This window comes from Lolium rigidum, chromosome 4, assembly GCF_022539505.1.
Source record: "Lolium rigidum isolate FL_2022 chromosome 4, APGP_CSIRO_Lrig_0.1, whole genome shotgun sequence".
In the NCBI taxonomy this organism is placed as follows: domain Eukaryota; kingdom Viridiplantae; phylum Streptophyta; class Magnoliopsida; order Poales; family Poaceae; genus Lolium; species Lolium rigidum.
In genome coordinates, this window is record NC_061511.1 from 42,252,671 (window position 1) to 42,278,903 (window position 26,233).

General features: G+C 47.6%; 1 protein-coding gene across 2 annotated transcripts; it reads right to left on the bottom strand.

The window, feature by feature from the left end:
• Positions 1–5,055: 5,055 nt before the first annotated feature.
• Positions 5,056–8,930, bottom strand: LOC124708449 (rust resistance kinase Lr10-like). 2 transcript variants are annotated; one of them, XM_047240130.1, is made up of 4 exons: positions 8,018–8,067; positions 6,707–6,750; positions 6,592–6,615; positions 5,056–6,446 (listed from the first exon to the last, which is right to left on the bottom strand). In XM_047240130.1, the coding sequence occupies exons 2-4, from the start codon at positions 6,744–6,746 to the stop codon at positions 5,374–5,376; spliced, it is 1,137 nt and encodes a 378-aa protein (XP_047096086.1). In that variant the 5' UTR covers positions 6,747–6,750; positions 8,018–8,067; the 3' UTR covers positions 5,056–5,373. The 2 variants fall into 2 exon arrangements, with proteins under 2 accessions (XP_047096086.1, XP_047096085.1); XM_047240129.1 differs by lacking the exon at positions 6,707–6,750 and having other exon boundaries at positions 8,018–8,930.
• Positions 8,931–26,233: the final 17,303 nt, after the last annotated feature.

A 26,233-nucleotide genomic window follows, 5' to 3' on the forward strand; every position in this document is an offset into this window, starting at 1 on the left:
CCGGTACCGCAACTCAAAGCTACACTCGTACCTGAAGTCAAAGCCGAAGTCGCCGCCGGAGTCCAAGCAGATTTCAACGCTATGCAAGCGTGGTATGAGGGTGGCAAACAAGGCCCCCCCCGAAAATGCAAGTGGTTAGCTTCAACGGCAGCAACTCGATGGTGCCGCCGTCCGCCGGCAATGACAATGTTATAATGGAGACTCCTCCGGCCGCCGGCAATGTCGCCGGTGCTAGGGATTCACCGTCCATGCCGGGTAGCAGCCCCTCCGTCACTTGCACGCCCGCCGCCGCATGTGCTGGCCCGTCGACATTAGCCGAGCTCAACGCCCTCACGGTAATTAACTAATGTGTACATCAAGTTAATATATTAGTTTCGTCATCCTTGCCCTCTCTCTAACGCCATACACATGTTCTCGCAGGCGCTCTCGACGCCATGCACCTTTTTGATGAGAGTAAACGACGAAATCAAAGACGTCGCGAGGGGGTCCATCATTCGGCCCCCGGATAAGAAGTGGCACACACGAGATATGGCGGATGACGTTTACCGGGTTGAAGTGGATCGGGCGTTACCGGGCTATGAGGATTTGTTTCCTCCTAATCAACCGCATGGTGCCGATGACGATAGCCCGTTGAATCCGGCCTCACCGAAGGGTTGGGTATCGCTATGGCCGAAGACCCTAATTCGGATCAACACCTACTCGGGGTCGACGGCAAGCAAAGACAAGCACCTTGCGGCGCCACATGTCAGCGTCCCTCCACGACAGCCAGCCGGCGCCCGTGGTCATCGCCCCACCGGAACGGCCAGCCGCGCCGGAGGTCGGCGCCCCACCACAACAGCCAGCCGCGCCGGAGGCCGAGGAATATGAACGTGACAACTTCCAATGGGATATTCCTACGTCTTCACAAGTTGTCCATGAGGATGCGCCGGGCTTCAAATATGTGTGCTCCAAGAAGCTGTTCGATTCTCAAGAAACGGCCGATGAGGAGGAAAATCCCGAGGAGGTCGCCACCGCCGCCGTCAAAAATATGTTGAGCCCAAACACACTCCGTGCTACGGCCACTACGGCGATGGATGGTCCAGCACTACAACCCAAGAAGAGGAAGAGGGCAAATAAGAAGGACGCCCAAGACAAGGCGGCGGCGGCCAAATCCAAGGACAAGGTCCCACTCCTTGACAAGTTGCCAAACAATTGGCGACCTCTCGCATCACTTGGGTCAACCGATGCTGCCGGAGCATGTCGTGAAGAAACTCACCCCGGATATGAGGAGCTTGCATGAGACCTGTCTTGCATGTGGAGAACCTTCTTCTCAAATCAAAAGATCCTCGGTTACCCTCTCTTCGTGGCGAAGGTGCCAACCGGCATGAACTTCGTCGAGAAGTACCCCGCGGACTTGTGCTTCATCCGGTTCAACGACATCTTCAGCATCTATCGCATGCAAGCGCTCCACTTTAGTGTGGTTCGCCTAGTTGCTCTTAGCATGTCTTCCCGGATTGTTAAGGAGGGGACGCCGACCATCGCGATCATGGACCCCTTCTATATGCGGGAGAGCATCATCCGCAACCCCGGGGATCGCGCGATTGCCACCCAGCAGGTCGAGGATTTCATGCCGGCGAACATTAAGAAGGGCGCCATTCTCATCCCTTACTTCCCCGAGTAAGTAATCACTCGCTAGTCCCCCATCACCATTCTATCCTATATCTCCATTTGCATTTCCAAAGGTTAATCCGTGTGTTTTCCGTGCAGACAAGTTCCGCACCCTCATCGTCGTGCACCCGCAACACTCGCATGCGCTCTATCTCGACTCGGGTAGGGACCGCAAGAAAGACTACTCCCACATCAGGGCCCTTCTCAATGATGCTCTCACCGGCTTCGCCAACAAGGCAGGCCCCCTCAAAGTAGAGAGGAAATCCCGAGGAGGCTTCGTCTTAACCCACACAACCAACTTCCCCTGCCTCAAGCAGTCGACGCCCGACAATGGGATGGACGCGTGGTACGCCATCCTTCAGATGCAGGAGTACATAAAGTACGCAGATGACATGTTGCTGCCAGATAATCTCAGAAACAGGTTTGCAAACATGGCGGATGTCCCTGATAGAGAGATTAGAAAGAACTGGGGTCGCATCCAGCAGTTCATTTGCACGATAATCCCGCAGGATGTCAACAATAGGTCTGGCGAGTTCTTCTACGGCTATGGTCTACCACCTAATGACGAGATAGACCTCCGCTTGGAGATGTCGCGTGATGAGAGGCCGTTCAACTCGCTTGAGGGCTGCCGTCCATTCCCCCCTAGGCGTACAACCTGATCTTACGACGGGAACACTTGCTAAAGCTTGAACGATATGTCCTTGAACTTCCGTACTGTAATAATTGTTATATATTCCCATAGAATCGACTAGTTGCTTTTATTTAGTTGTATGAATGTGCATGTGAACATGTGTCTGTAGTTTCATTTACTTTGCTATATATTTCAAGATTATGGCGTACATAGCTTAATAATTATTTGCATTTACTCGACCACTACTTGCCTCGTATTTGGAGTTCGCCGATGATTAGAATGTTCGGTCAATCGTACACTCGGGGTGGAGCCAGTGAGCCTTGGTGCGACGGCCACAAGTATCAATCTATTGTGCATCCTACCTAGCCTCACCGACTCCATCCCCGGATGTTAATATTTGTTTCGACCGACAAAGTATGAGGCACGCTATTTAATTCGTACTACTTGTCTTCTATTTGAGTTCGCACTTCTTAATTGCATTGGCCGATGATTAAAATGTTCGGTCACTTGTACACTCCGGGTGGGGCCAGTGAGGCTTGGTGTGAAGGCCACAAATATCAATCTATTGTGCATCCTACCTAGCCTCACCGACACCATCCCCGTATGTTATTATTTATTTCGACCAACAAAGTATGAGGCACATGCTATTTAGTTCATACTACTTGTCTCTTATTTGAGTTGGCACTTGTTCATTGCATTGGTACTAACGTTTTACTTGTCTTGTGAATGGAGATGCCGACGACATATGTCGTGTACAAGGGGAGGGTTCCCGGAGTCTACGACGACCGGGAGGACTGTCGGAGACAGGTGCACCGTTTCAGCGGCAACAGCTACAAGGGATACCCCACTAGGGTGGAGGCGGAAGGAAGATACGCCCGTTATCTAGCGGGAGAGATGAGGGACATGAGGAGGAACCGGATGAAGACCATGGCCTTCGTGATGATGGTCATGACCATGTTGGTCATGTTCTATGTGATTCTAGTTTAGGTTAGGACCTACATTGTGAGGTGTATGACGATACTTGTGACGACTATGTACCAAGACTTCTAACTTTGTGAAACTTCGCCGTTCGGTGTTGCATATGCACATGTGTTGTATGAAATCAACACATTCCGAAACGAGACTTGCGTATTTGTGTACTGATACCGAAATGAAACTTGGCTCTCTATGTGCTTCTCATATTGCATGTAATACTGTATAAATATGAACTGCGTTGTAAATATATACTGCTGTCAAAATTGTATTGTAATATGCTGGAAAAAAGTGGAAAAAAGAATTTTCGAATTAATTGCCGGCGCACCTAAATAACACATTGCCGGCGCACGTGGCATGCGCCAGTGCTGGAAGCACTACTGCCGGCGCACCTGATAGTGCGCCGGTGAAATAGATCTTTGCCGGCGAAGCAGGGTGGTGCGCCGGCAGTAGCTGAGATATCGCCGGCGCACAACCTGGTGCGCCGGCAGTGTCCGTTTATCACCGGCGCGTTCGCACCGGCGGGCTTGTGGTGCGCCGGCAATGGGGGTTTTAGGTGCGCCGGCAATGGGCCTTTCCCTAGTAGTGCATCCCTCGCTCCCCACAATCAATGGGAAGGTGAATCAAGAGTTAAGCGAAATTAGCAGCGAGTACCTCTCGTCTTCTCCTCCTTCCCGCTCGTGCCTTCCTCCTCCAAATTTCAAACCTCTCTAGTTCGGCTCTATAAGTAGAATCCCCTCGCCACACACCGCGTGTGGGTTGCGCGTGTGACTATGACTTAGACTTTGACTTTTACTCGTCGAGGAGAGGTAAGGTGAGGTGAGGTGAGCGCCATGGCCGGCGGGCGGACGACCCGACAACATCGAGGAGGAGCTGTGATGGCGACCGAGATCTTCCAGCACGCAGGTAATCCATCCATCCCGATCTATTTCTCCTGGTTTTCATCTTTTGTTGGCCTTCAAGTTGTCTCACATCTTCAACCGAGTTGTGTATAGTTAGCACTTTTGCTAACTGAAACCTAACCACAAGACCACAAAATCATAAAAACTGAAATTCGGTTGGTTTTCGGTGTCAGTTCGGTTACGTGCCGTCGGACTTCCAGATCACCATTGGGTACCTGTGGGGCGGGTCGGTGAAGATAGCGTTGGATCAAACGAAACTCTGAATCTCAGCCGCCCCTGCTGCTCCCCCGACCCTCCGCCCAGGCCCACCGCCGCCGACGATGACGTCGGTCGCCGAAAGCCGATCTCCGGCCGTCGCCCCCCACGCGGGTGACCGACATTGCTGTGGTCAGCAGTCAGCCGCCGAGTTCACCCCCAGGCCCCAGCGGCAGCAAGCATGTGCACTTGTGCAGGATACCACCCAGTACCCACCCAGCAGCAGCGCATCAACCACAGCCGCGCTTCGATTTCGTGAGAGGTACCACTGCAACAGCTTGTGTTTGATTCCTCTCACAGTTTCTGATTCTGTTTTCTTAGGTCCTAAGTTGTATGTCAGTCACTGCCTTTTCTTTTCTTTTTCTTTTTTTCCAAACGGCGTCTACTATGGTTTGGGCGTCCACATTTTCAGTCAATAGGTAGAGAATGAATTTGTGTGAATCCTTGATACCTTGATGACGTTTATCGAAATGCAGATAGGTTCATGGACATCTTTTTGTGGAAAGCTCCGTCGGGCCCATCGCCTCTACTAATTGTCAAGAGCAGATTTCAGTTTGATTGCTGAACAACGGAAAAGGCATAGAAGCATCATTACCATCAGAGAATATGGGGAGCGGTGATAAACTACTGAACAAGGTAATCATCAAATTATCGTATTGCACATAACTGTATTCACCAACTTTTGGATATAAATTCGGAAGCAGCTGTTCAAACACAAGTCAAGTCCAATTGCGACTCATGTATCTCTTCCAAATAAAATATTTCACACGATTATTGTTAATTTGCTGGTAATTTGTACTGTTATTACATGGTGGCGACTCATGATTACCCGTACATGTCCAGAGCTAATGGACTGGTAATACCGAAATAGATTGCTTGCTATGCATAGATTTGCGACGCGCGTGTAGAAGAATTCAGCCCTTGAATGCTGACTGAATCATGGCACTGTGTGCTCCATGTTTTAGTTTAAGGCATGGGCTGATTTTCAGATGTGACGAAAGGCCTTGGTGGCATCTGCAGATTCTGCAACCTCCCTGTTAGCATGTTAACGACCTTCGTCATTGACGGCCTATTTCTTGGGTTCCATTGGATACACCATAGTGCCACAATAGCCAGCTGCTTCACCTTTTCTTTCTCTTCCTGAGTCGTTTCCAAAGTGAGTGCCAACTCCTGGTCATTGATTACTTTCTCGTAGATCCACTCTGGGAGGTAAACATCGTTCAGGCTCCCAGTACTTGGGTCTGAATTCCTCCTACCACTGACCATTTCTAACACTAGCATGCCAAAACTGTACACGTCTGACTTGTAGGATATCCCCCCAAAGTTCCGAGAGTATAGCTCTGGTGCAATGTAGCCCATTGTGCCTCTTGCTGCGGTTAGGGTGACGATGCTTTGGTCCCGTGCACACAACTTTGCAAGCCCAAAGTCTGAGATCTTTGGGTTGAAGTTGTAGTCCAGCAATATATTGTGTGGCTTGATGTCGAAGTGGAGGATTCGCTGGTTGCACCCCTGATGTAAGTACTCCATTCCTCGAGCGATCCCCATAGCAATATCTAGCAGTTTATCGGGTACTAGAACATTCTGAAAAATATTTGGGTCATGAGAGAATATGTATTTCTCTAGCGACTCGTTAGGCATGAATTCATAAATAAGAGCCCTTCTCAATCCTTCGGAACAAAACCCTAGGAGGCGGACAATATTGGCATGGTGGATTAGTCCAATGGTGGCAACTTCATTGATGAATACTTCTCCCTCTCCTGTTGCGTTCTCTAGCATCTTGACAGCCACAGGCACTCTATTTGGCAGCTCACCTTTATATACACTTCCATATCCTCCCTGCCCTACTTTTTCCTTAAACCGTCTTGCTATCTTCTTAACTTCAGAGAATGTGTACCTCGTGGGTTTCGATGTGCCATATGTTTTGAGAAACATTTCGACCTTCAAATGTATCTCCTCATTATATCTTGTCCTGAGTGAAAGATAAAGCGCAGTGGACACCATCAGCAGAAGAACAACAAATGCGGCCACCGATGATGTAGCTGAAAATAAACAGAAAATAGGTTGTTAGCATATTATTCTGGGGATAAGTGGATGTCAAGATTCAGAGTAACCAGCGATAAGAATTGGTATAATAGATTTTTTTTATCTACATCTGAAGTTAAAACAGTTGAAGTTAGAGTGTACCTGCGATGACTTTGGTACGTGAACCTGCGAATACCAAAAGCGACAATGAGACTCCGCTGATGGTTTAATAAACAAAAACACATTATATTTGTTGAAAAAAAGTTGTCGAACCGACAAATTGTTAACACAGTTTGTCTACCATTGCAGCCATGCATTGCCCTAACGAAAATATGATAGAGTATTAAATATTTGGAAAAATGTGCAATAATATTTAAGTCCTTTTTTTGGAAGAGACAAAAAAAATCTTATCACGGCTGGCCAACCATATTTTATTTTTCTAGAACATACAAGAGAAGATCATAAAAACATACTGTGGTACTTCCAAGCTTTACACCGCACTTCCAAACTTTACACTGAACTTAGACAAGGAGGTCAATCAAGATCCCACTACATAATAGAATGCAGCCAATAACCAACTGTTCTATGTGCGTGTTTTTCTATTTGATCTCTTTTTCTCTGTGATTGTGTTATGTTGCAGAGGATGTGGTGCCAGTTGAAAAGTTTCTTGCTTTTGGCCTAGATGTGTAGTGCGCTTCCTGAAAAATTTGGCGTGGGTTGACTTGATCAGTGACCTGAATGTCAGGCTTCTTAGATAGAGAACTTGCCTTACTAGGGATTCTACAGCAAACAACCAACTATTCTATTTGTGTTTTTGTTGCCTGGTCTCTTTTTTCTGGTATTGGGTTATGTTGCAAAGGATGTGTTGCTGGTCTTTTATTTGTTTTCTCGCTTTTGGCCTGGCTGTGTAATGTGCCCCTTGAAAAACTCGGCAAGGGTTCGTTCTTGGTTGATGTGATCTGAATGGAAGGCTTCGTAGATAGGGCACTTGGCTTACTAGGGTTTATCAGGTGGATTAATGTGCCCATGGGTAATTACCTACTGCACCAAGGTTTATTATGTTTACAAAAACTCATGTATACACTCGTTTCTGTTTTCTTTTGTTATTTAGAAGTCGTATGCTTTCACAGTGCTTTTGTAATTAAGTGGTGCCCATATACATCTCTACCAAAGTATTAGACTGCAGGGAGAGATACAAAATGGTGATGCTAAATTCCCAGGCAGACAAATCGACTGATATCTCCAAAGGATTAGCTTAGTGTAACTACTAATTAAAGAGTTTCAATTATTATAAGGCCAGTATATGATAGATGAACAAAACTTCTTTTTTCCTCCTAATAATTTCCCTGTTTTTATGAGAGTTCGGGTGCTTAGTTCAATGTTATTGCTCAAGAGGCTACTAAAATGATTTGTGGTGCTATTTGAAAGAAAAATAGTTAAGGGAAGTCTCAGGAACTTCAAACACATGGAATTGTAGACTGAACTATTAAACCGTAAAGTAAAATCTTAATAGAGTTTAATACTTTATTTAAAATAGAACAAGATGGTACAATCTTATATGGTTCTAGGTAGTTTGAATTGATCATACCGTGACGCATGCAGAACGGCTGTAGCGTTTGTGAGCTGAATGCGCAGCGTCCCCCACTGGGTTCACATTTGCGACAAGTGTAATCATTCCAGTATATCGTCTTCTCAGAAAAACTGAGCATACTTTCTGCCCTTTCCTTGAAGGACTGTCGGTACATGTAGGACCTCAGTTCATGAAAGATATACATGGGTATCAGGTGGCCATTGTTGCCACCTGATACTGGGATGACCTTGCAGTCCAACGGAAGAAGAGACATATCTTCATAACTAGCCACAAAATACAAGAAGTGGGTTGTGTTGCTAAGGCAGGAGACGGGGCCTGTAATTCTATCGACAGCACCAGGTGTGAACTCTCTTGAACAGCAAACTAGGGTTGCAGACGAAAACATACTATAATATGAATCCTCGTTGCTGAAATAATCAACTTGCTGAGACGATGAGCTTTTGGATATGATGAGCTTCTTCTGGATCACCATACATGGTTCTACAAGGGGGATGAGCTTCATGGAAGAATGTCTGTAGTCTATGGCGCTGACATTGTATGGGCCAAGAACTGGGTGAACCAGGATGGTGTCTTGACCAGAACATACTAACTTCCTCATTGATCTGCTACCGCATCCGCATGATGATGTATTGCTTGAATCAAGGCAGAAAGGATACCTGATCTCTGGGCCGTGTTGGCTGCACTGTGACGGTGGGCAGTGTTTGAAGAAATCTTTATCATCCCACACCAATACTGTGGACAAGTCCCTTCCATGGCTGGTAAGTGGAAGCAGAAGGATGGCTATGGCAAGTAATTTTCTCATCTTTGTGTAGTACTGTAAGCAAGATGGGTGGCACTAGAAAGAAGAAGATGTCGCTAGTACAAAAAAGAAACAGCAGCACTTATTCCTTGTCGTCTACAGGTAAGCAGTCAGAGTCGTGGTCTACTGGTAGTTATACCTGAGGCGTACAGTTCACATACTATTGCATGCCGTGTTCTTGTGGTTTGAGTGTGATTGCAGACTTGCTTCAGTCCAGTCACCTGTTGCATGAACAATAAATACACGTCTATTTGCAGCTTTAACAGTGTGGAAATTCTAGTGTACTGTCGTTATCATCTGTGGAAATAAAAATTAATTAACATGTCATGAGACAGAAAACTCCCAAGCCTGAGTCGTCTTCTGTTCCTAGCGACACAATTTGAAAGAATATCTTCCTCTTCTGTTACCCTACAAGCTTTGACACTGTCTTCTCCCTCGTTGCGGTTTTCGTAGCAGATCATGTCCACGGAGGAGATGAGGGGTGCCCAGTTTCTCCTGTGGACATCTCCCAAGACATATCATATCCTTTACCATTGGCAAAGGAATCCTCTAGGCTGTGGGGTTGGAGCATACAAGCTGCAGGGTTGTACGAGTTAAGTCTACAATTCACATGAACACAGGAACATACTACGTGACTACGATCAACCACACGAGTTCCTACTTCTGGGTCTTGAACGCCAATTTCATAGCAATGGCAGCTACCCTTATCCAGAAGGCAAACTTGGTTCACATGGCTTTTGGTCATCCAGTGTGCTGTACCGAGAGTTACACCTAAGGCGTACAGTTCACGCCCTAATCCATGCCGTGTTCTTGTGACTTGAGTGTGATTGCAGACTTCTTTCAGTCCAGGACTGTTGCATGAGCAACAAATGAACGTCTATTGGCAGCTTTCAGCGTGGAAAATCTAGTATATTGTCCTTTTCATCTCTGGAAAAATGAATTACCTTGTCGTGGGATAGAAGACTCCAAGCGTGAGTCTTTTTATGTTCCTAGCGACACAATTTTTTTTTGAGGGATCCTAGCGACACAATTTGAGAAAATAGCTTTGTCTTCTGTGTATCGTGTAGATGAACTGATGTCAACAATTAGTACTCCAATCACACTATTAGTTGGTACATGTAGGTGGACATAGTCGATGTCGACCCTTTGCCTGCCTTAGTACTCTTAACAGTACTAGCTAGGATATCAACTCCCTAGTGCATATGTGAAGCGCTTTGTCATGGGGAACCCTGGATCATTTCATTTTGTTACCCTACAAACCTTAACTGTCTTCTCCCTCATTGCAGTCTTTGCAGCAGATCATGTCCATGGAGGAAGTGATGGGTGCCCACCTTTCTCCTGTGGACATCTCCAGGACATATCATATATATCCTTTCCGTCGGCGAGGTGATCCTCTTAATTGCGGTGTTGAAGCGTACGAGCTGGTTTGTACAAGTAGTAAGGCTACAATTCACATCTCAACACGGGAACATGCTACGTGACTGCGATCAATTACACTAGTTCTTGGAGCATCTCCAGCAACAGCCTTCAAATAAGCGCCGGCAGGGGCGCCGGTAACTTCGTTTGGGGTCATCGGCACAACATCACTAGTAGAAAACCTCTCATCCATCTAAGACTTTAATACCGGTTCCCTTACGAACCGGTATTGAAGGTGGCATTTGTACCGGTTCGGACGCTCAGGCATTCGTACCGGTTCGTTACGAGCTTCGCACCGGTTCGTGTTAGGAACCGGTACGAAAGGTCTTCGGCCAGAATGGCAGGTGAGGGTGGGGCCAAGGTTGGACCTTTGGTACCGGTTTGTGTTAGCAACCGGTACTAAAGGGTGCCTCATATGCTCACTGCGCCCCTGCCCCGCCCCCGATCCATTCTCATTTTCATCTCTCTCACATTTCTAAAACTTTTGCACCTCTCACACTCCAACAAATTTTCATTCTTTCTCCACCATTTTAACAAGATTAACGACCTCCATCTATCCAAGGGTTAGCAATATCATCCTTTATTCCGGCGTTCCTAATTTAGCTCATTTCTTTGGTAGTTTAACTCGTACTATTTTTCTAGTGCTAGCAAGGTGTTTGATGAAATGCCTAAGTTAGGGATTTTACTTTTTTTATAATCAATTTGAGCTGAAATTATGGTATATTTTGTAGGTTTTAATTAGTATCATCCCCGTCCTCACCGCCGTCGATCGCCAGCGTCGTCCCCTAGCCGGCACCGTACAACCTCGGTGAGCCTCTTCTTTTTTATAAAAAAACTTAGTTTTATGTGATGAACTTGAATATTAATTAAGTTGGTCACTCATATATCCACGATGTTGTGTACTGAATGATTTTTGATATACATATAAAATGCAGATGAGTCGACAATGGATGTACGGTGACCGGTGCCATCCCGAGTTCATTAATGGCATGCATTATTTTCTTAACGTGGCTGAGGCAAACAGGCGGTCGAATGGTTTCATGTATTGTCCATGTAGTTCCTGTAAGAATATGAAGGATTACTCTACCTCGAAGACCCTTCACGTCCACCTGCTGGAGAACGGTTTCATGCCCAGCTATAATTGTTGGACCAAGCACGGAGAAAGAGGGGTTATATTGGAAGACAACGAAGAAGAAGAGGATAGTGACAACTATCCCTTATTCACTGAACCCGGTGATAGTAGAATGGGGGAAGACGAAGCTGAAGAAGAGCCCATTTTCGATGAGCCAATTTTTGATGATCCGGATGACGATTTGGGTCGGGCCATTCTTGATGCGAAGATGAACTGCGGAAATGAAAAGGAGAGGTTGAAGTTGGAGAAAATGTTAGAGGATCACAACAAACTGTTGTACCCAAATTGCGAAAATGGTCAGAAAAAGCTGGGTACCACGCTGGAATTGCTGCAGTGGAAGGCAGAGAATGGTACTTCTGACAAGGGATTTGAAAAGTTGCTGAAAATAATAAAGAAGATGCTTCCATGGGAGAACGTGTTGCCCTCTAGCACGTACGAAGCAAAGAAGGTTGTCTGCCCTCTAGGATTAGAGGTGCAGAAGATACATGCATGCATCAATGACCGCATCCTCTACCGCGGGGAGTACGAGAATTTGAATGCATGCCCGGTATGTAGTGCATTGAGGTATAAGATCAGGCGAGATGACCCCGGCGATGTTGAGGGTGAGTCCACCCCCGGGAAGAGGGTTCCTGCGAAGGTGATGTGGTATGCTCCTATAATACCACAGTTGAAACGTTTGTTCCGGAACAAAGAGCATGCCAAGTTGTTGCGATGGCACAAAGAGGACCGTAAGAAATATGTGATGCTGAGACACCCCGCCGACGGGTCGCAAGGGAGAAAATCGACAGAGAGTTCAAGTCATTTTCAGATGACGCAAGGAACTTAAGATTTGGTCTAAGTACAGATGGCTTTAATCCTTTCGGGAGCAGAGCTCCAGTCATAGCACCTGGCCAGTGACTCTATGTATCTATAACCTTCCTCCTTGGTTGTGCATGAAGCGGAAGTTCATTATGATGCAAGTGCTCATCCAGGGCCCGAAGCAACCCGGCAACGACATTGATGTGTACCTGAGGCCATTGGTTGAAGAACTTTTAGAGTTGTGGCGTGACGAAGGTGTACCTGTGTGGGATGAGCACGAACAAAAGGAATTTAACCTACGAGCGTTGTTATTTGTAACCATCAATGATTGGCCTGCTCTTGGTAACATTTCAGGGCAGTCAAACAAGGGATACAATGCATGCACACACTGTTTAGGTGAGACTGACAGTAATTATTTGGGAAACAAGAATGTGTACCGGGGCATCGTCGATTTCTTCCAAAACAACATCGCGTAAGAAAGAGAGGAAAGCATTTCGGAGGTGAGGCGGATAACCGAACGAAGCCTACCCGCCCTACTCGGGGAAGTTATATATGATATGGTCAAGGATTTAAAAGTGATCTTTGGAAAGGGTCCCGGCGGACAATCTATTCCGCATGGTGTTGACGGACACGTACCCATGTGGAAGAAGAAGTCGATATTTTGGGAGCTACCCTACCGGAAATTCTTAGAGGTTCACTCGCAATCGACGTGATGCACGTGACGAAAAATCTTTGCGTGAACCTGCTAAACTTCTTGGGCGTGTATGGGAAGACAAAAGATACACCGGATGCACGGCAGGACCAGCAAAGTATCCACGAAGGAAACAACCTGAATCCAGAGAAGTATCAAGGTCCCGCCAGCCTACGCTCTTACCAAAGAGGAGAAGGAGATCTTTTTTGAAGTCCCGAGTAGCATCAAGGTCCCGTCCGGCTTCTCGTCGAATATAAAGGGAATAATAAACATGTCGGAGAAAAAGTTTCAAAACCTAAAGTCTCATGACCGCCACGTGATAATGACACAATTACTTCCGGTTGCATTGAGGGGGCTTCTGCCGGAAAATGTTCGAGTACCCATTGTGAAGCTATGTGCGTTCCTCAATGCAATTTCTCGGAAGGTGATCAATCCACTTACTCTACAAAATTTACGGAAGGATGTGGTCCAATGTCTAGTCAGCTTCGAGTTGGTGTTCCCACCATCCTTCTTCAATATTATGACACATCTCCTAGTTCACTCTGGTCGAAGAGATTGGCGTTCTCGGTCCGGTATTTCTACACAACATGTTCCCCTTTGAGAGATTCATGGGAGTCTTAAAGAAGTACGTTCATAACCGTGCTAGGCTAGAAGGAAGCATCTCCAAGGGCTATGGAACAGAGGAGGTCATTGAGTTTTGTGTTGACTTTATTCCTGACCTTAAGCCGATCGGTGTTCCTGAATAGCGCTATGAGGGGAGACTGCGTGGAAAAGGCACGCTAGGAAAGAAATCAAGAACGTGTATGGACGGACATTCTTTCACTCAAGCACACTACACAGTTCTACTTAATTCCATCTTGGTGGCTCCGTACAAAGAGGAACACAAGGATATCTTATGCTCTAAATACCCGGAGCAACGTGAAGATTGGATTGCTGGAGAACACATGAAGACTTTCGGCGGTTGGTTGCAAACACGTCTCATGAATGTCACTGATGACGAGCAGCTGTACTTGTTGGCCAAGCAACCATCTTCGACTATATCGACTTTTCAAGGGTACGAGATTAATGGGAACACATTTTACACGTTCGCCCAAGACAAAAAGAGCACCAACCAAAACAAGTGGTGTCCGCTTTGATGCAAAAGATGACAATGGGAACAAGGTCACATATTATGGGTACATAGAGGAGATATGGGAACTTGACTATGGACCTAATTTCAAGGTCCCTTTGTTCCGGTGCAAATGGTTCAACCTGAAAGACGGAGTACAGCTAGACCCGCGGTACGGAATGACTACAGTGGATCTCAAGAATCTAGGGTACGACACCGAACCATTCGTCCTAGCCAGTGAGGTGGCTCAGGTTTTTTATGTGAAGGACATGTCTAGCAAACCGAGAAAAAAAGAAAAGAAAGGCAAGAGGACACATCATACGTTGAGCCAAAGCGGCACATAGTTCTTTCAGGAAAAAGAAACATCGTGGGAGTAGAGGACAAGACAGACATGTCAGAAGATTATAATAAGTTTGATGATATTCCACCCTTCAAGGTAAAAATTGACCCAAGCATCATCTTAAATAATGAAGATTGTCCATGGTTGCGTCGCAGTCAGAAGAAAGGGAAACAGACGAAGAAAACTCAGAAGACTAGCTAGATATAGGGATCATAACTTGTGTATCTCAATATGGAAATCACTTTTGTGCAATGATGTTACTGTATGTAAGATATTAACAATGGAGATGGTTGGCTTGCAGGAAAAAAATTCCGAGGCTTCCGAGCGGGACTTGCGGGAAGAGTTACTCGGGCGAAGCTTCCGAAGATGTCTAAGACGGCCGTCCATCTAAGACATCTTCGAGAAACTCCGCCGGAGAGGCTCTTTCCTTCGAGGTCGCCGTCGTCGGGTTATATACCAGCTCCCTGGAGCTTCTGTTTGTTGGGTGTATACTAGCAGCTTGCGAGCGGGACTCCTAGCTTGCTTGCGGGAAGAGTTACTCGGGCGGAGCTTCCGAAGATGTCTAAGACGGCCGTCCATCTAAGACATCATCGAGAAACTCCGCCGGAGAGGCTCTTTCCTTCTTGGTCATTGCATCTTCTCTCTTTGTTCTCTCTACTCTCACCGGAGGGGCTATATATAGCGGTGTGTGTCTCCAGATAATCCCCTCCCCCCAAATGAAACCACCCCAGATAAGGCAAACACCAGATAAGCCTCCCCCAGATTTAGCCCCCCCCATCTTTAGCACCGGTTCGAGCAGGGCGTCCTTATCCTGCCGACAGCTTTACTACCGGTTGCACCCACCAGCCGGTACTAAATGTTTCCCACGCGTCCTTATCCCACCGACAGGGCGTCGTGCGCTACACACTTTAGCTCATCGAGCAGGGCGTCATTATCCTGCCGACAGCTTTAGTACCGGTTGCACCCACCAACCGGTACTAGAGGTTACCCACGCGTCCTTATCCCACCGACGTGGCGTCGTGCGCTACATACTTTAGCTCATCGAGCAGGGCGTCATTATCCCGCCGACAGCTTTAGTACCGGTTGCACCCACCAACCGGTACTAAAGGTTTGCCTCTCGTCTTCCCGCCTATTTTCTTCCCGCGCTTTCCACCGGTTCCCGCCTCTGTCTTCCCGCCATTTTTTCACTATATATATGTAGGCTTGGCCTCCATTTACATATCACATCTAGACTCATATCCGCAAACCTCATCATTCTCTCCCATGGCTTCCATCGTATCTCTAACCCCCGGGAGGCGGAGGCTCTTTGCGCCTCGAACTACCCCTGCCCGCCGGGCTACCGCGTCCCGACCGGCTGGTTGCTAAGCGTCGGAGGCGTACCGGTCCCTCCAGTCCCTCTAGGTGTGGCGCGCGAGATGGCCATCACGAACCACTACTACTTCGAGCTCACGCCGCAGCAGCGGAGGAATCCCCGGTGGCATCCCGACTACAGCCCGACTTGGGAAAGCTTCTTCATCAATCGGCGTGAGAGGGCGCTTGCCGTGCACGAGGAGGGCGGTCCGCCTCCTCCGAACTTCAACGAGGCCGGCCGTCGGCCGTGGTGGCGCGGCCGGACTCTCCAGGGCGTCATGGCCTACCGTGGCCCCCGCCTGCGCTACCCTCAGTCCCAGCCCACGCGTGCTCACCCGCCGAGGTTTGACTACCGCGACCCCGATGCCAGCGACGATGATAACGGCGACTACGACGACTACAGTGGCGATGTTTATAGGGCTAGACACGACTATGACTGAATGACTCCAAGATTCGAATCTAGCCATGTATCTTAATTTTCAGTTTAGCTATGTACTTTTAATTCGAGTTCAATCGTAATAAAATTTTATTGCCGCCCTTTCTTTCCCTCCTTTTTTCTCCCGTGCGGCATCGTGGCGGGAAAGTTTCCCGCGCGACGTCGTACGTGGCGGGAAAGTTTCCCGCGCGGACGGCGTCGTCGCGGGAGTAAAGAATAGAAATAGAAAATATATAGAAAATAAATAGAAAAAGAATTAGAAAATATATAGAAAAGAAATAGAAAAGAAATATAAAAAAGGTTATAGAAAAGAAATAGAAAAGAAAACAAACGGAAAAAGAAAAAGAAATAGAAAACAAATAGAAAAGAAAAGAAAAGAAATAGAAAATAAAAAGAAAAGAAAAGAAACACAAAAGAAAAGAAAAGAAAAAGAAACAGAAAAGAAAGTAGAAACAGAAAAGAAAAAATAAATAGAAAAAAATAGAAAAGAAATATAAAAGAAATATAAAAAAGGATATAGAAAAGAAATAGAAAAGAAAACAAACGGAAATAGAAAAAGAAATAAAAAATATATAGAAAAGAAATATAAAAGAAATATAAAAGAAAAGAAACATAAAAGAAAAGAATAAGAAAAAGAAAAGAAAAAGAAACAAGAATAAGAAATAGAAAAGAAACAGCAAAAGAAAAAAGAAAACAGCAAAAGAAAAAAAGAAAACAAAAAAAATACATTTGGTAACCGGTACGAAAGGCCTTTCGTACCGGTTGGTGGTACTAACCGGTACCAAAGGGTCTTCCTCAAGGTTTTGACTTAGCGGCGCGGGCCAAATGCCCCCAAATCCTCCAAATTCTGCGCGCCGGCCACAGAGACCCCGCGCGCTCCTCGCCGTCGCCGTCGTCCAGGCACAGACCCCGCGCGCTCCTCGCCGTCGCCGTCGTCCAGGCACAGACCCCGCGCGCTCCTCGCCGTCGCCGTCGTCCAGGCACAGACCCCGCGCGCTCCTCGCCGTCGCCGTCGCAGCCTCGCCGTCGGCTGCCGCCCGCTCCCCGGCGCCGCAGGTAAGTCCTTCGGCCCGGCTTTCTTTCCCTCCACCGCTCACGCGCACGCCGACGCCTCGCCGATGCCGCCTCGCCGATGCTGCCTTGCCGACGCCGCCTCGCCGATGCCGCCTCGCCGCAGACGCGCCCAGATGCCCAGACGCCGACGCCGCCTCGCCATGCCGCCCGCCGGACGCCCACGCCCTTAGGGTGTTCTCGTCAAATGTCCCCGCCAGCCGAGCGCGACGTCGACGAAGGGTACGCCGGTGTGGTACTCCGTGGCAGCGAGCGCGACGATGCCGAGCATCGCGAGGCGGCCGTTCCAGAGAGCTCCGCGTCGGCGTTCATGGGGCCGCTCTCCGCCTGCGATAGGAGCCCGACGCCACGGTGGGGAGGGTGGTGCTGTGGTGGACAGAGGAGCCCGACGCCCAACGCCACCATGTTGGGCTGCTGCTAGCTCGGCTGAGGGAAAAGAGAAGAGAGAAGAATGGGCTGGCCGGGCTGCTGCTAGCTTGTGCTTCTCTTTTCTTTTTCAAAACTGTTTTGCAAAGATGATTTGAAACCAGTTCAAACTAAATTTGAATTTTGAGTTCAGAGGTGGGAAGAGATAAAACAAGATAACTTTATTGTTTGTTAGTTTTGGTTTTAGGGTTTTGTTGAAAGAAAAGGAGAGGTAAGGTTCTCATTTTATAACCATATGAGAGGGAAGCACAAGATAGTTTTTATTTAATGAGGATGGAATTGGTTCTTGATTTTATGTGTATGGTTATTTCTAAATACTTAGGGATTTAGTTTATGTTTATTCTAAAATTACTAATAATGTTTTCTTAACACATTGATTTAAGACTCCTAATCAAATTATTTGACTCTCATAGGTCCATCATTTTCCCAAATAAATACTTGAGTTAAGTAATACTTAACAAATCTGGCCACTAAGATAGAAAGGTAGGATTTAATATTGATCAACACTTATCACTTAAATGGAACTTAGGTTCTAATGTATTTCTGGCTTAGGTTTATATTTGTGATCTATGATAGACCAGTTAGGGTACAATATTTATATGGAGCATGTCCTATGTGAAAGGGTTTAGGGTTTTGCACAAGCTTCACTAAATGGAAGTATAATTAGGCATGAAGTAGAATTAGGATATGAGCATAAGTTTTGATCCTATTTTATTGGCTATCTAGGGTTACTCGATGTGTCGAGCGGGATGACACCGTTTGAGCATGAGGGGCGCGCCGCCGAGTAGTGTTAGGGTCGAGAAGAGTGAGAGGAGGAGGGGGAACGCCGAGTCCGTGGCCGTGGCGCCGCCACATCTAGCAATCTGTTATATGATCATGACATGATGAATGAAATATAATTGCTTTCTTAATTTTGCAGTGACATTGAGGTATGGCGGACGGCACCTTCGTCCGAGATGAGGAGGGGGAAGAAGCGGTGCAGAAATTGATCTATGAGAGTGCCCGTGGTCCGGAACCCGACGATGGAGATGACAACGAGTACCAAGACTTTCTGAATGATTTCGGCGAGGGACTTGAGTCTGAACAAGTTAAAAAGACAATGAAGTGTCCATCACAAACTCCGGCGAGGTGTATATCTATGTATCAATTAGTCTGTGTTCATCGATCCCTAGATGCATTCATTTATTTGTATTGCACTTATTAACGAATAATTTTTTCTTTTAGCCTTCTGCATCATCGAGCAAGTCTATTAAAACAAAACGAGGCCCGACGAGAGTGTTAAAGGGCGAGGGCAGGTTAGCCCTCACGGCATTTAAGGCTAATGGTGAACCGGAGCATCCCAAAGAGTTCTGCCGCAAATTTACAAATCAAGCCGGAGTTCTTGTTAGGGAGCATGTACCGATCAGCATTCAAGAGTGGAATAAGCCGAAGAAAGCGGGACTCGGAGCTAGTTATGTCAACGACACGATGAAAACTTTTCTTTGGGACACTCTATCGACACGATTCAGCCTACCGGAAGACATGACGGAAGGCCGAAGAATAAAGTCGGGGAATGGACATGGAAGAAGATGGCCATACAATTCCGGACACTGGAAGAAAAATTTATGGGACAAATATAAGAATGAAGATCCAGTTTTCGATGATACTCTAGTGAAGATAAAAGATCACTGGCCCGCATTTAAGGAGTATAAGCAATCGTCTACTTTTGTGTCCCGATCGGAGACAAATACGAAAAATGCTGCAAAGAAGAAACTTTGGCATCATTTGGGGTCAGGTGGCTACAAGACTGCCATTCCAAAGTGGACAACGTTTGAGAATAAACTGATGGACGCAGGAATCACTCCACAGACATGGGACTGGCCCGAACGGTCCAAGTTCTGTTTGTTCGCGCATGGGGCAGGGTTGGACCCAAATACAGGGTTGATCGTTGCGAAGGGAAAATGGAAGGAAAAGATTGAGGCAATCGTACCGAAGCTTATAGATGCAATTGATAAGGTCAGAAAGGGAGAGTACATTCCCGATAGAGAGAATGACGAGCTTACACTCGCTCCGGGGAATCCCGAACACGTTGGACGGGTACGAGCTCGCCCGAGTCTCACCATGAAGGAAGCATTCCCGGAGTCCGCCGACACTTATAGAAGCCGTTCGCGGAAGAAGAAGAAGGACGCCGACATGTTAACGGAATTGTTAAATAGGGTGGAGGCGCTTGAGAAAAATCAGAGGGCACCCGATCGGCCGCTGTTTCTACAGGATCCACAAGCCGGTGCTGCCCCATCTCAGCGAAGAAGCAGTGTCGGTTCCTCGCATCTTGACGGATGTGGAGGAAGCTACCCCGTGGATTATGTCACGGAGAAGACAGATTGCGAGCTACATATGTTAATCAGGACCGCATCCGTTAAGGTGGCGGTCGGCTATGTGTACCCAAGTGAAGATGGAGCAATGCACCATCATATGCCCATTCCACCTCGGTTGTGTTCGTGTCGGGGTGGATGAAGTTGTTTCGGGTTTTGAAAAAGTGGAGCTTGATATTCCTAGAGGTGAAGATGAGAGGACACTGGCCGATGTCAAGCACGGTTTCGCCCTATGGCCGAAGAAGTACGTCGTCCTTTTACAAAGGCCACCGACTCCTACACATGAGCAGCAAATGCCATCGACTCCTACACATGAGAGGACACATGAGCAGCCAAGTCCAGACCTACCTGAGAGGGACCCCAGCGTGAGTCCACCACCTCGAGATCCTCTGTGTAAGACAGCGCCCGTTAAGCGGAACGGTACGCCGCCTAGGAAGAAAGCTAGAAAGGAGAAACCACTGCCGCCTATTGAGAAGTTACCTTGGGAAAAAACTCCCGAGGAAAACCAGGCAGCCGTTCAGGCCGAGGTGAAAATTTTTTTTGCACCGAAAGTGCCAGAGATACCTTTCGAGAAGACACTAGATCCGATGAAAGTTGTGCGTACCGTTGAGAATCTATATGACCCTGTACCATCGCCGCCATCTGACTATAGGCGTTCTATTGAAAGGTCGTATGACAGCATGATCGAGGCGACAAAACCCGTTCAATCGGGTGTCAAGGAGTTAAAAGGGATACACCAAGTCTACCAGCTCGGACAACAACCCGTTCAATCGGCCCCCCATCTCGTGGTGTATGACGAGAAGGCCGTTCAAAGTTCTCGACAATACACCGATTACCCCTCAGCTGAAGTACAATATAAATATGTTCAAGGGAAAGATTTGGTCGAGAATCTCAGGAAGCTACCAACAAGAATGCATAACTTGCATACGTGGTACCAAGTTGCCACAAAGGGAGGGATCGAGACTATCATGGTGCGAGTTAAGGAAGAGCACTACTTCCAAGAATACTCTGTGAGCGTTGACTTCTGCGACCTTTTCCAGTTATACAATCTTCGGGCCCTCGACAAATCTATCATCAGTTGCTATTGTCTGTAAGTGATTTATTTATATAATTTGAGAAGTCTTTAGCTAAGCTCCTTCATTATCTGCAAATTATAATCTTTTGTGCGCTATGTTATGCAGATCGAAGATGCTCGAATGCAAAAGGGATGAAATCACGGACATTGGGTTCATTGACCCGGACACAATGCATGTCAGGACCATAGAAGAACCCCTCTATAACAAGGATACACCGGAGACTTTGCTAAGGTTTTTGAAGCGACAACGTGACAAAAAGATAATACTTTGGCCTTACAACTTCCAGGTGAGTGTTACTCTCTTATAACACATTCTATTTTGCTCACCATATGTTAAAATATTAACTGATGACTTATATATATGACACTACATATTTAAACTTGCGTAGGTTTCACTTTATTCTTATCGTCATTAAAATGTACGAAGGAGAAGTTGAAGTCTTTGACTCACTAACCAAAGAGCCTATATACAAGTCTTGTTTTCTTATGCTCAAAAGGTAATTCAAATTCTTATCGGTTTTTTTGTGAATTTCCTGATATCAACAGATTGATAACTCTTTTGTGCATTTTCTTTTGTCGGGCAGCGTATGGGAAACTTTCATCAAGGAAGATCAGTCCTTTCAATGGGCACCGAAGCTGATATGGCGTGCGAACAAAGTAAGTAGTAGTTACCTAGGTCCACACACCTTTATCATACTTGATTATTGTTTGACTGAATTATATTCTTGTACGTAAATGCGCGAAACAACCACTGGGGACTGATCTATGTGGATACTATGTTTGCGAGTACATCCACAGTAATTGTCGACGAGAGAGGGAATAATGAAAGAAATAAAGAGGTACGAAAACAATATTCACAAATTTATTTTGTTACCATAAGTTGTGCTGAGTTTCATGTATTCATTTGTATCTTATTCTTTTACAGTTGAGAAGCAAGCGGGAGAAGGTCTCAATCGAGGAGCGCTTCAAAGCAATTGGCGAGGAATTGTCGGGATTTTTCCTTCGGGAAGTCATACCACCATCCGGAGAGTTCCACTATGCATAAAGATCTTCTCCCGCTCCTCGATTGCTTTGTGTATATATAGTTCGACTCGGAGTGTACCACTATGGTACATGTAATAGATAGTATGCCTCGGAGAGTACCACTACGCATGAAGATCGATCTTCATGCATGTACTACTTTATTCTGGTGCATCGACTTGATATATGCATCGAAGAGTACTACATATGCAATTACATGTGTGTTATATTATATGCACCAACTTGATATGCATCACCTTGATCTTCATGTACTACGTAAACCCAAACGCGTTTCTGGTGTATCGACGTGATACGAAACGCTCCGATACCCATAAACCCCTCCTAAAACCCTAAACCCTGAATTCTCTGCCGCGGCAGAGATTTCTGCATTTTCTCTGCCGCGGCAGACAACCTTTGGTACCGGTTTGTAATACAAACCGGTACCAAAGCTCCCTCGCCGTGCGCTCTCCTGGGCTCCCACGTGGAGGCGCCATTAATACCGGTTCGTAAGGAACCGGTACGAAAGGGGGGGGGGGCCTTTTGTACCGGATCTTTTATACCGGTTCAAAAACCGGTACGAATGCCCCTTACGAACCGGTATAGATGAGCGTTTTTCTACTAGTGCATCCTCTATTTTGGGATGCTGCTCCCACACCGGCGCCCCTAAACTGGTGGCCCCGATCCTGCTTTCTGATTTACCAGTTGATAATAATAAGAAGTTTTGGAAGATGAAGATACCATTAAAAATCAAAAAAATTGGATGGTATCTACGTCGAGGGGTTATTCTCACCAAGACAATCTTGTTAAGCGGAATTGGCAAGGAAGTACACGATGTGTTTTTTGTCATCATGATGAAACCATCAAACATTTATCCTTCCAGTGCCAGTTTGCGAGATCTATATGGTCAGTCATCCAAGTAGCGTCCACCTTGTATCCTCCGACTAGTGCACTACTAGGAAAAGGCCTAGCCGTAAGATGGGTGTTAGTGGCGCACCAGGAGGGCAGTGCGCCACTACTACTTAGCAGTGGCGCACCGGAAAGTGGTGGGCCACTATTAAAAATGTAGTAGTGGCGCACCTCTCTTGCGGTGCGCCACCACTAAGTTTGACCATGGGTTTGACCCAGCCTTATACATAGCAATGGCGCACCGTGCAGAGGTGCGCCACAGCTATTTTTTGTAGCAGTGGCGCACCTCTACATGGTGCGCCATTACTATGTAAAGGGGAGGATGGACATGTTTGGGCATCACTTAGTAGTGGCGCACCACGAGTTTGGAAAAAATAAAAGAAATAGATAGAAAATTCAAAAAATTAAATCCTTTAAAATGCCCATGTAATATGTCATCTAGGTTTAGTGGAAATTGAAAAAAACGAATTTTGATATATTATGCAAAATGGCGTCATCTTTCGGTAAAACGGGTTTTCTGGTTGCATACGACCTCCGATGAAAAAAATATTATATCAAAATCGATCTACGCGCGTAGGCCGTTTGGAGAAAAAATGGACTCGTCAAATTCAAAACAGAAACAGGACTTTTTTCAGGTTTTAGATTTTAGGCAAAAAATAGAAAAAAATAGCGGTGGCGCACCCATGCCTTGGTGCGCCACTGCTAAGCTTCCCGCCCACGATTTTCAAAATGGGAGGAGCCGGCCACTTAACCCCCTCCTCCCTCCTCCCTCCTCCTCCACATATTCTCCTCTCCTCCTCCTCCTGCTCTCATTCTCCTCTCCTCCTCCTGCTCTCCTCCTCTCCTCTCCTCCTTTCACTCCGGCGACCTCCTCCTCTCCTCTCCTCCTTTCACTCCGGCGACTTCCTCCTCTCCTCTTCTCCTTTCACTCCGGCGACCTCCTCCTCTCCTCTCCTCCTTTCACTCCGGCGACCTCCTCCTCTCCTCTCTTCCTTTCACTCCGGCGACCTCCTCCACTATGTCGAGCTCCGGTGACCTTAATTTCCGGCGAGCTCCTCCACTATGTTGACCTCCGGTGACCTTACTCTCCGACGACCCTCCGGCGACCCTCTAGCCTCCATTACCCCTGGCCTTCATCCTCTTGTTCATCCTCTCCTACATCTCCTCACCTCTCTTCACCTCTCCTACGTCCCTCATCCATCATCACCGGCGGCTAGGCTAAGAAAAATGAGAATGAACATTGCACAAATAATTCTAGCAACAAGAACGAGAAAAAATAACGAGCCAAAAAATTCGAAAAAAAATGTGCCGCATCCGGATCCGTAACCCGATCCAGATCCAGATCTAGAAATTTCAAATTTTAGTAGTGGCGCACCTTTTTTCTATCCAGTGGCGCACCTCAGACGTTTAGGAGTGGCGCACCATGAAGCTAGTAGTGGCGCACTACTCGGTGCGCCACCGCTAAGCCAAATAGCAATGGCGCACCACTAGTGCGCCACTACTAAAAGTTAGCAGTGGTGTGATAGTAGTGGCGCACCACTAGTGCGCCACTGATGGGTAAAAGTGGTGCGCCACTGATTGCCCTTTTTCTAGTAGTGGTGTCGCCAATATCTTTGGCAATTGGCTTCATGGTATCGATTCAAGGTTTAAATTGCTTCTTAGGATCTGGGCGCTGTGGCTATGTACACATGACAAGATCTTTAATGACAAAAATTGCTCTTTGTTGCAGGTCATCTACAGATGCACAGGTATTCTCCGTTCGTGGTTACCTCTTCAGCGTGTGGAGAACCGAGACCTATTTACGGAGGTCTGTACACGGTTGGAGGATACGGCGAGGGATACTTTTTACCTACATGGGTGGCAACATAGTCGACGGATAGCAGCTCCACCTACACCTTAGGCGTCATATGATTCATCGTTCCGATACGTATCTCGCCTAGTTTTCTTTATGTAACTTTTTTTCACTTAGAGACAACAAACGGCTGTGTGCATCCTGGTTATGCAGAGGCTGGATGTAATTGCTTTTTGAAGTAATAAAGCATCATTTATCGAAAAAAACTGGTGGCCCCGATATATTTAGAAAATCAAATTCAAATGTCGAAAACGATATTCATACGAAGTTTGAACGAAATTTGTACAAATTTAACGCGAATTCAAACAAACAAAAAATCTAAAAATAAAAATCTAGCGGCGCGGGGAGTCGAAGGCGCCGAAGTCTAGTTCGTCGCCGCTGGATGTCCCGAAGGACCAGTTGTCGGCGTCGTCGGCCTCCTCCTCGTCGGCCTTCTCCTCCTTTGGCGTCGGCAGCTCCGATGGTCCGGCGAGGTCGACGTAGTTGGCGCCGTGGTCCCTGGCGGACCACACCGCCGCCTGCCGTGGGTCGATCGCGATGTGGCGATAGTCTTCGCCGACGGAGCAGCCAAGGATGAAGTTCTCGCGGGGAACGCCTCCTCGTCGCCGTCACCACGGAGGGCCGCCTGCGCCTTGGCCTTCTTCTCCCACCATTGCTTCTTCACCGGCTGAAGTGATGGCGAGGCGTCCTCCTCCTTGACGCGGGAGCGGCGGCCCGACCCCGTCGCCCGACGAGCCGGAGCAGAGGACGCGCGCCTCACATCGTCGCGGATGACGACACCTCCGGAAGGAGGCGCGGACGAGCGCGTGCACGCGACGGCGGAAGATCCGGTGCGTGAGGTTCCGGACGCCGCGGTCCGTTCCGGCGCCCTCTGCCGGGTAGGCGGCGGCGCCATGTTCGCCGCCTGCGGGAAGTATACTGGCTCCCGTTGCCCGCGGACGCGAGGACGGTACCCGTATTCGCGGAGCGTGTCATCGACGGAGCGGCCGTACCACCAGGCACGGCGGCCGATGTTGTTGAAGCGGCCGCCCGAGGGGTTGACCGTTGGCGCGAGCTCGACGGCGCGTTCGTGTTCGAAGCGCCCTGCCTAGGACGGGCCGTCGACGGCGTTCTCTGGCACGCTCCTCTCCTCCGGCGTCATCTCGGCCCGCCGTTCCTAGCGAGGGCCCGCGTCTATGGTCCTCGTGGTGGCGGCGGCGGCACGGCGAAGCCGCCGTTGGAGACGTGCCAGCCGTGCGGCAACTTGTACTATACTGGCACGGGGATGCGGTGCCAGTACAACATGTCGGCCTCGTCAAACGTCAGCTACGTTGAGCGGAGCATGCCGCCGCCGCTGCCGCCGGCCTGGTCGTTGTGTACCATCGCGTCGGCGGGGTGCGTGTGGGTGGTGGTTCGCGTGGAGGTTGAGGATGGCGGCGGCTAGGGTTGGACGGCGGGGAAAA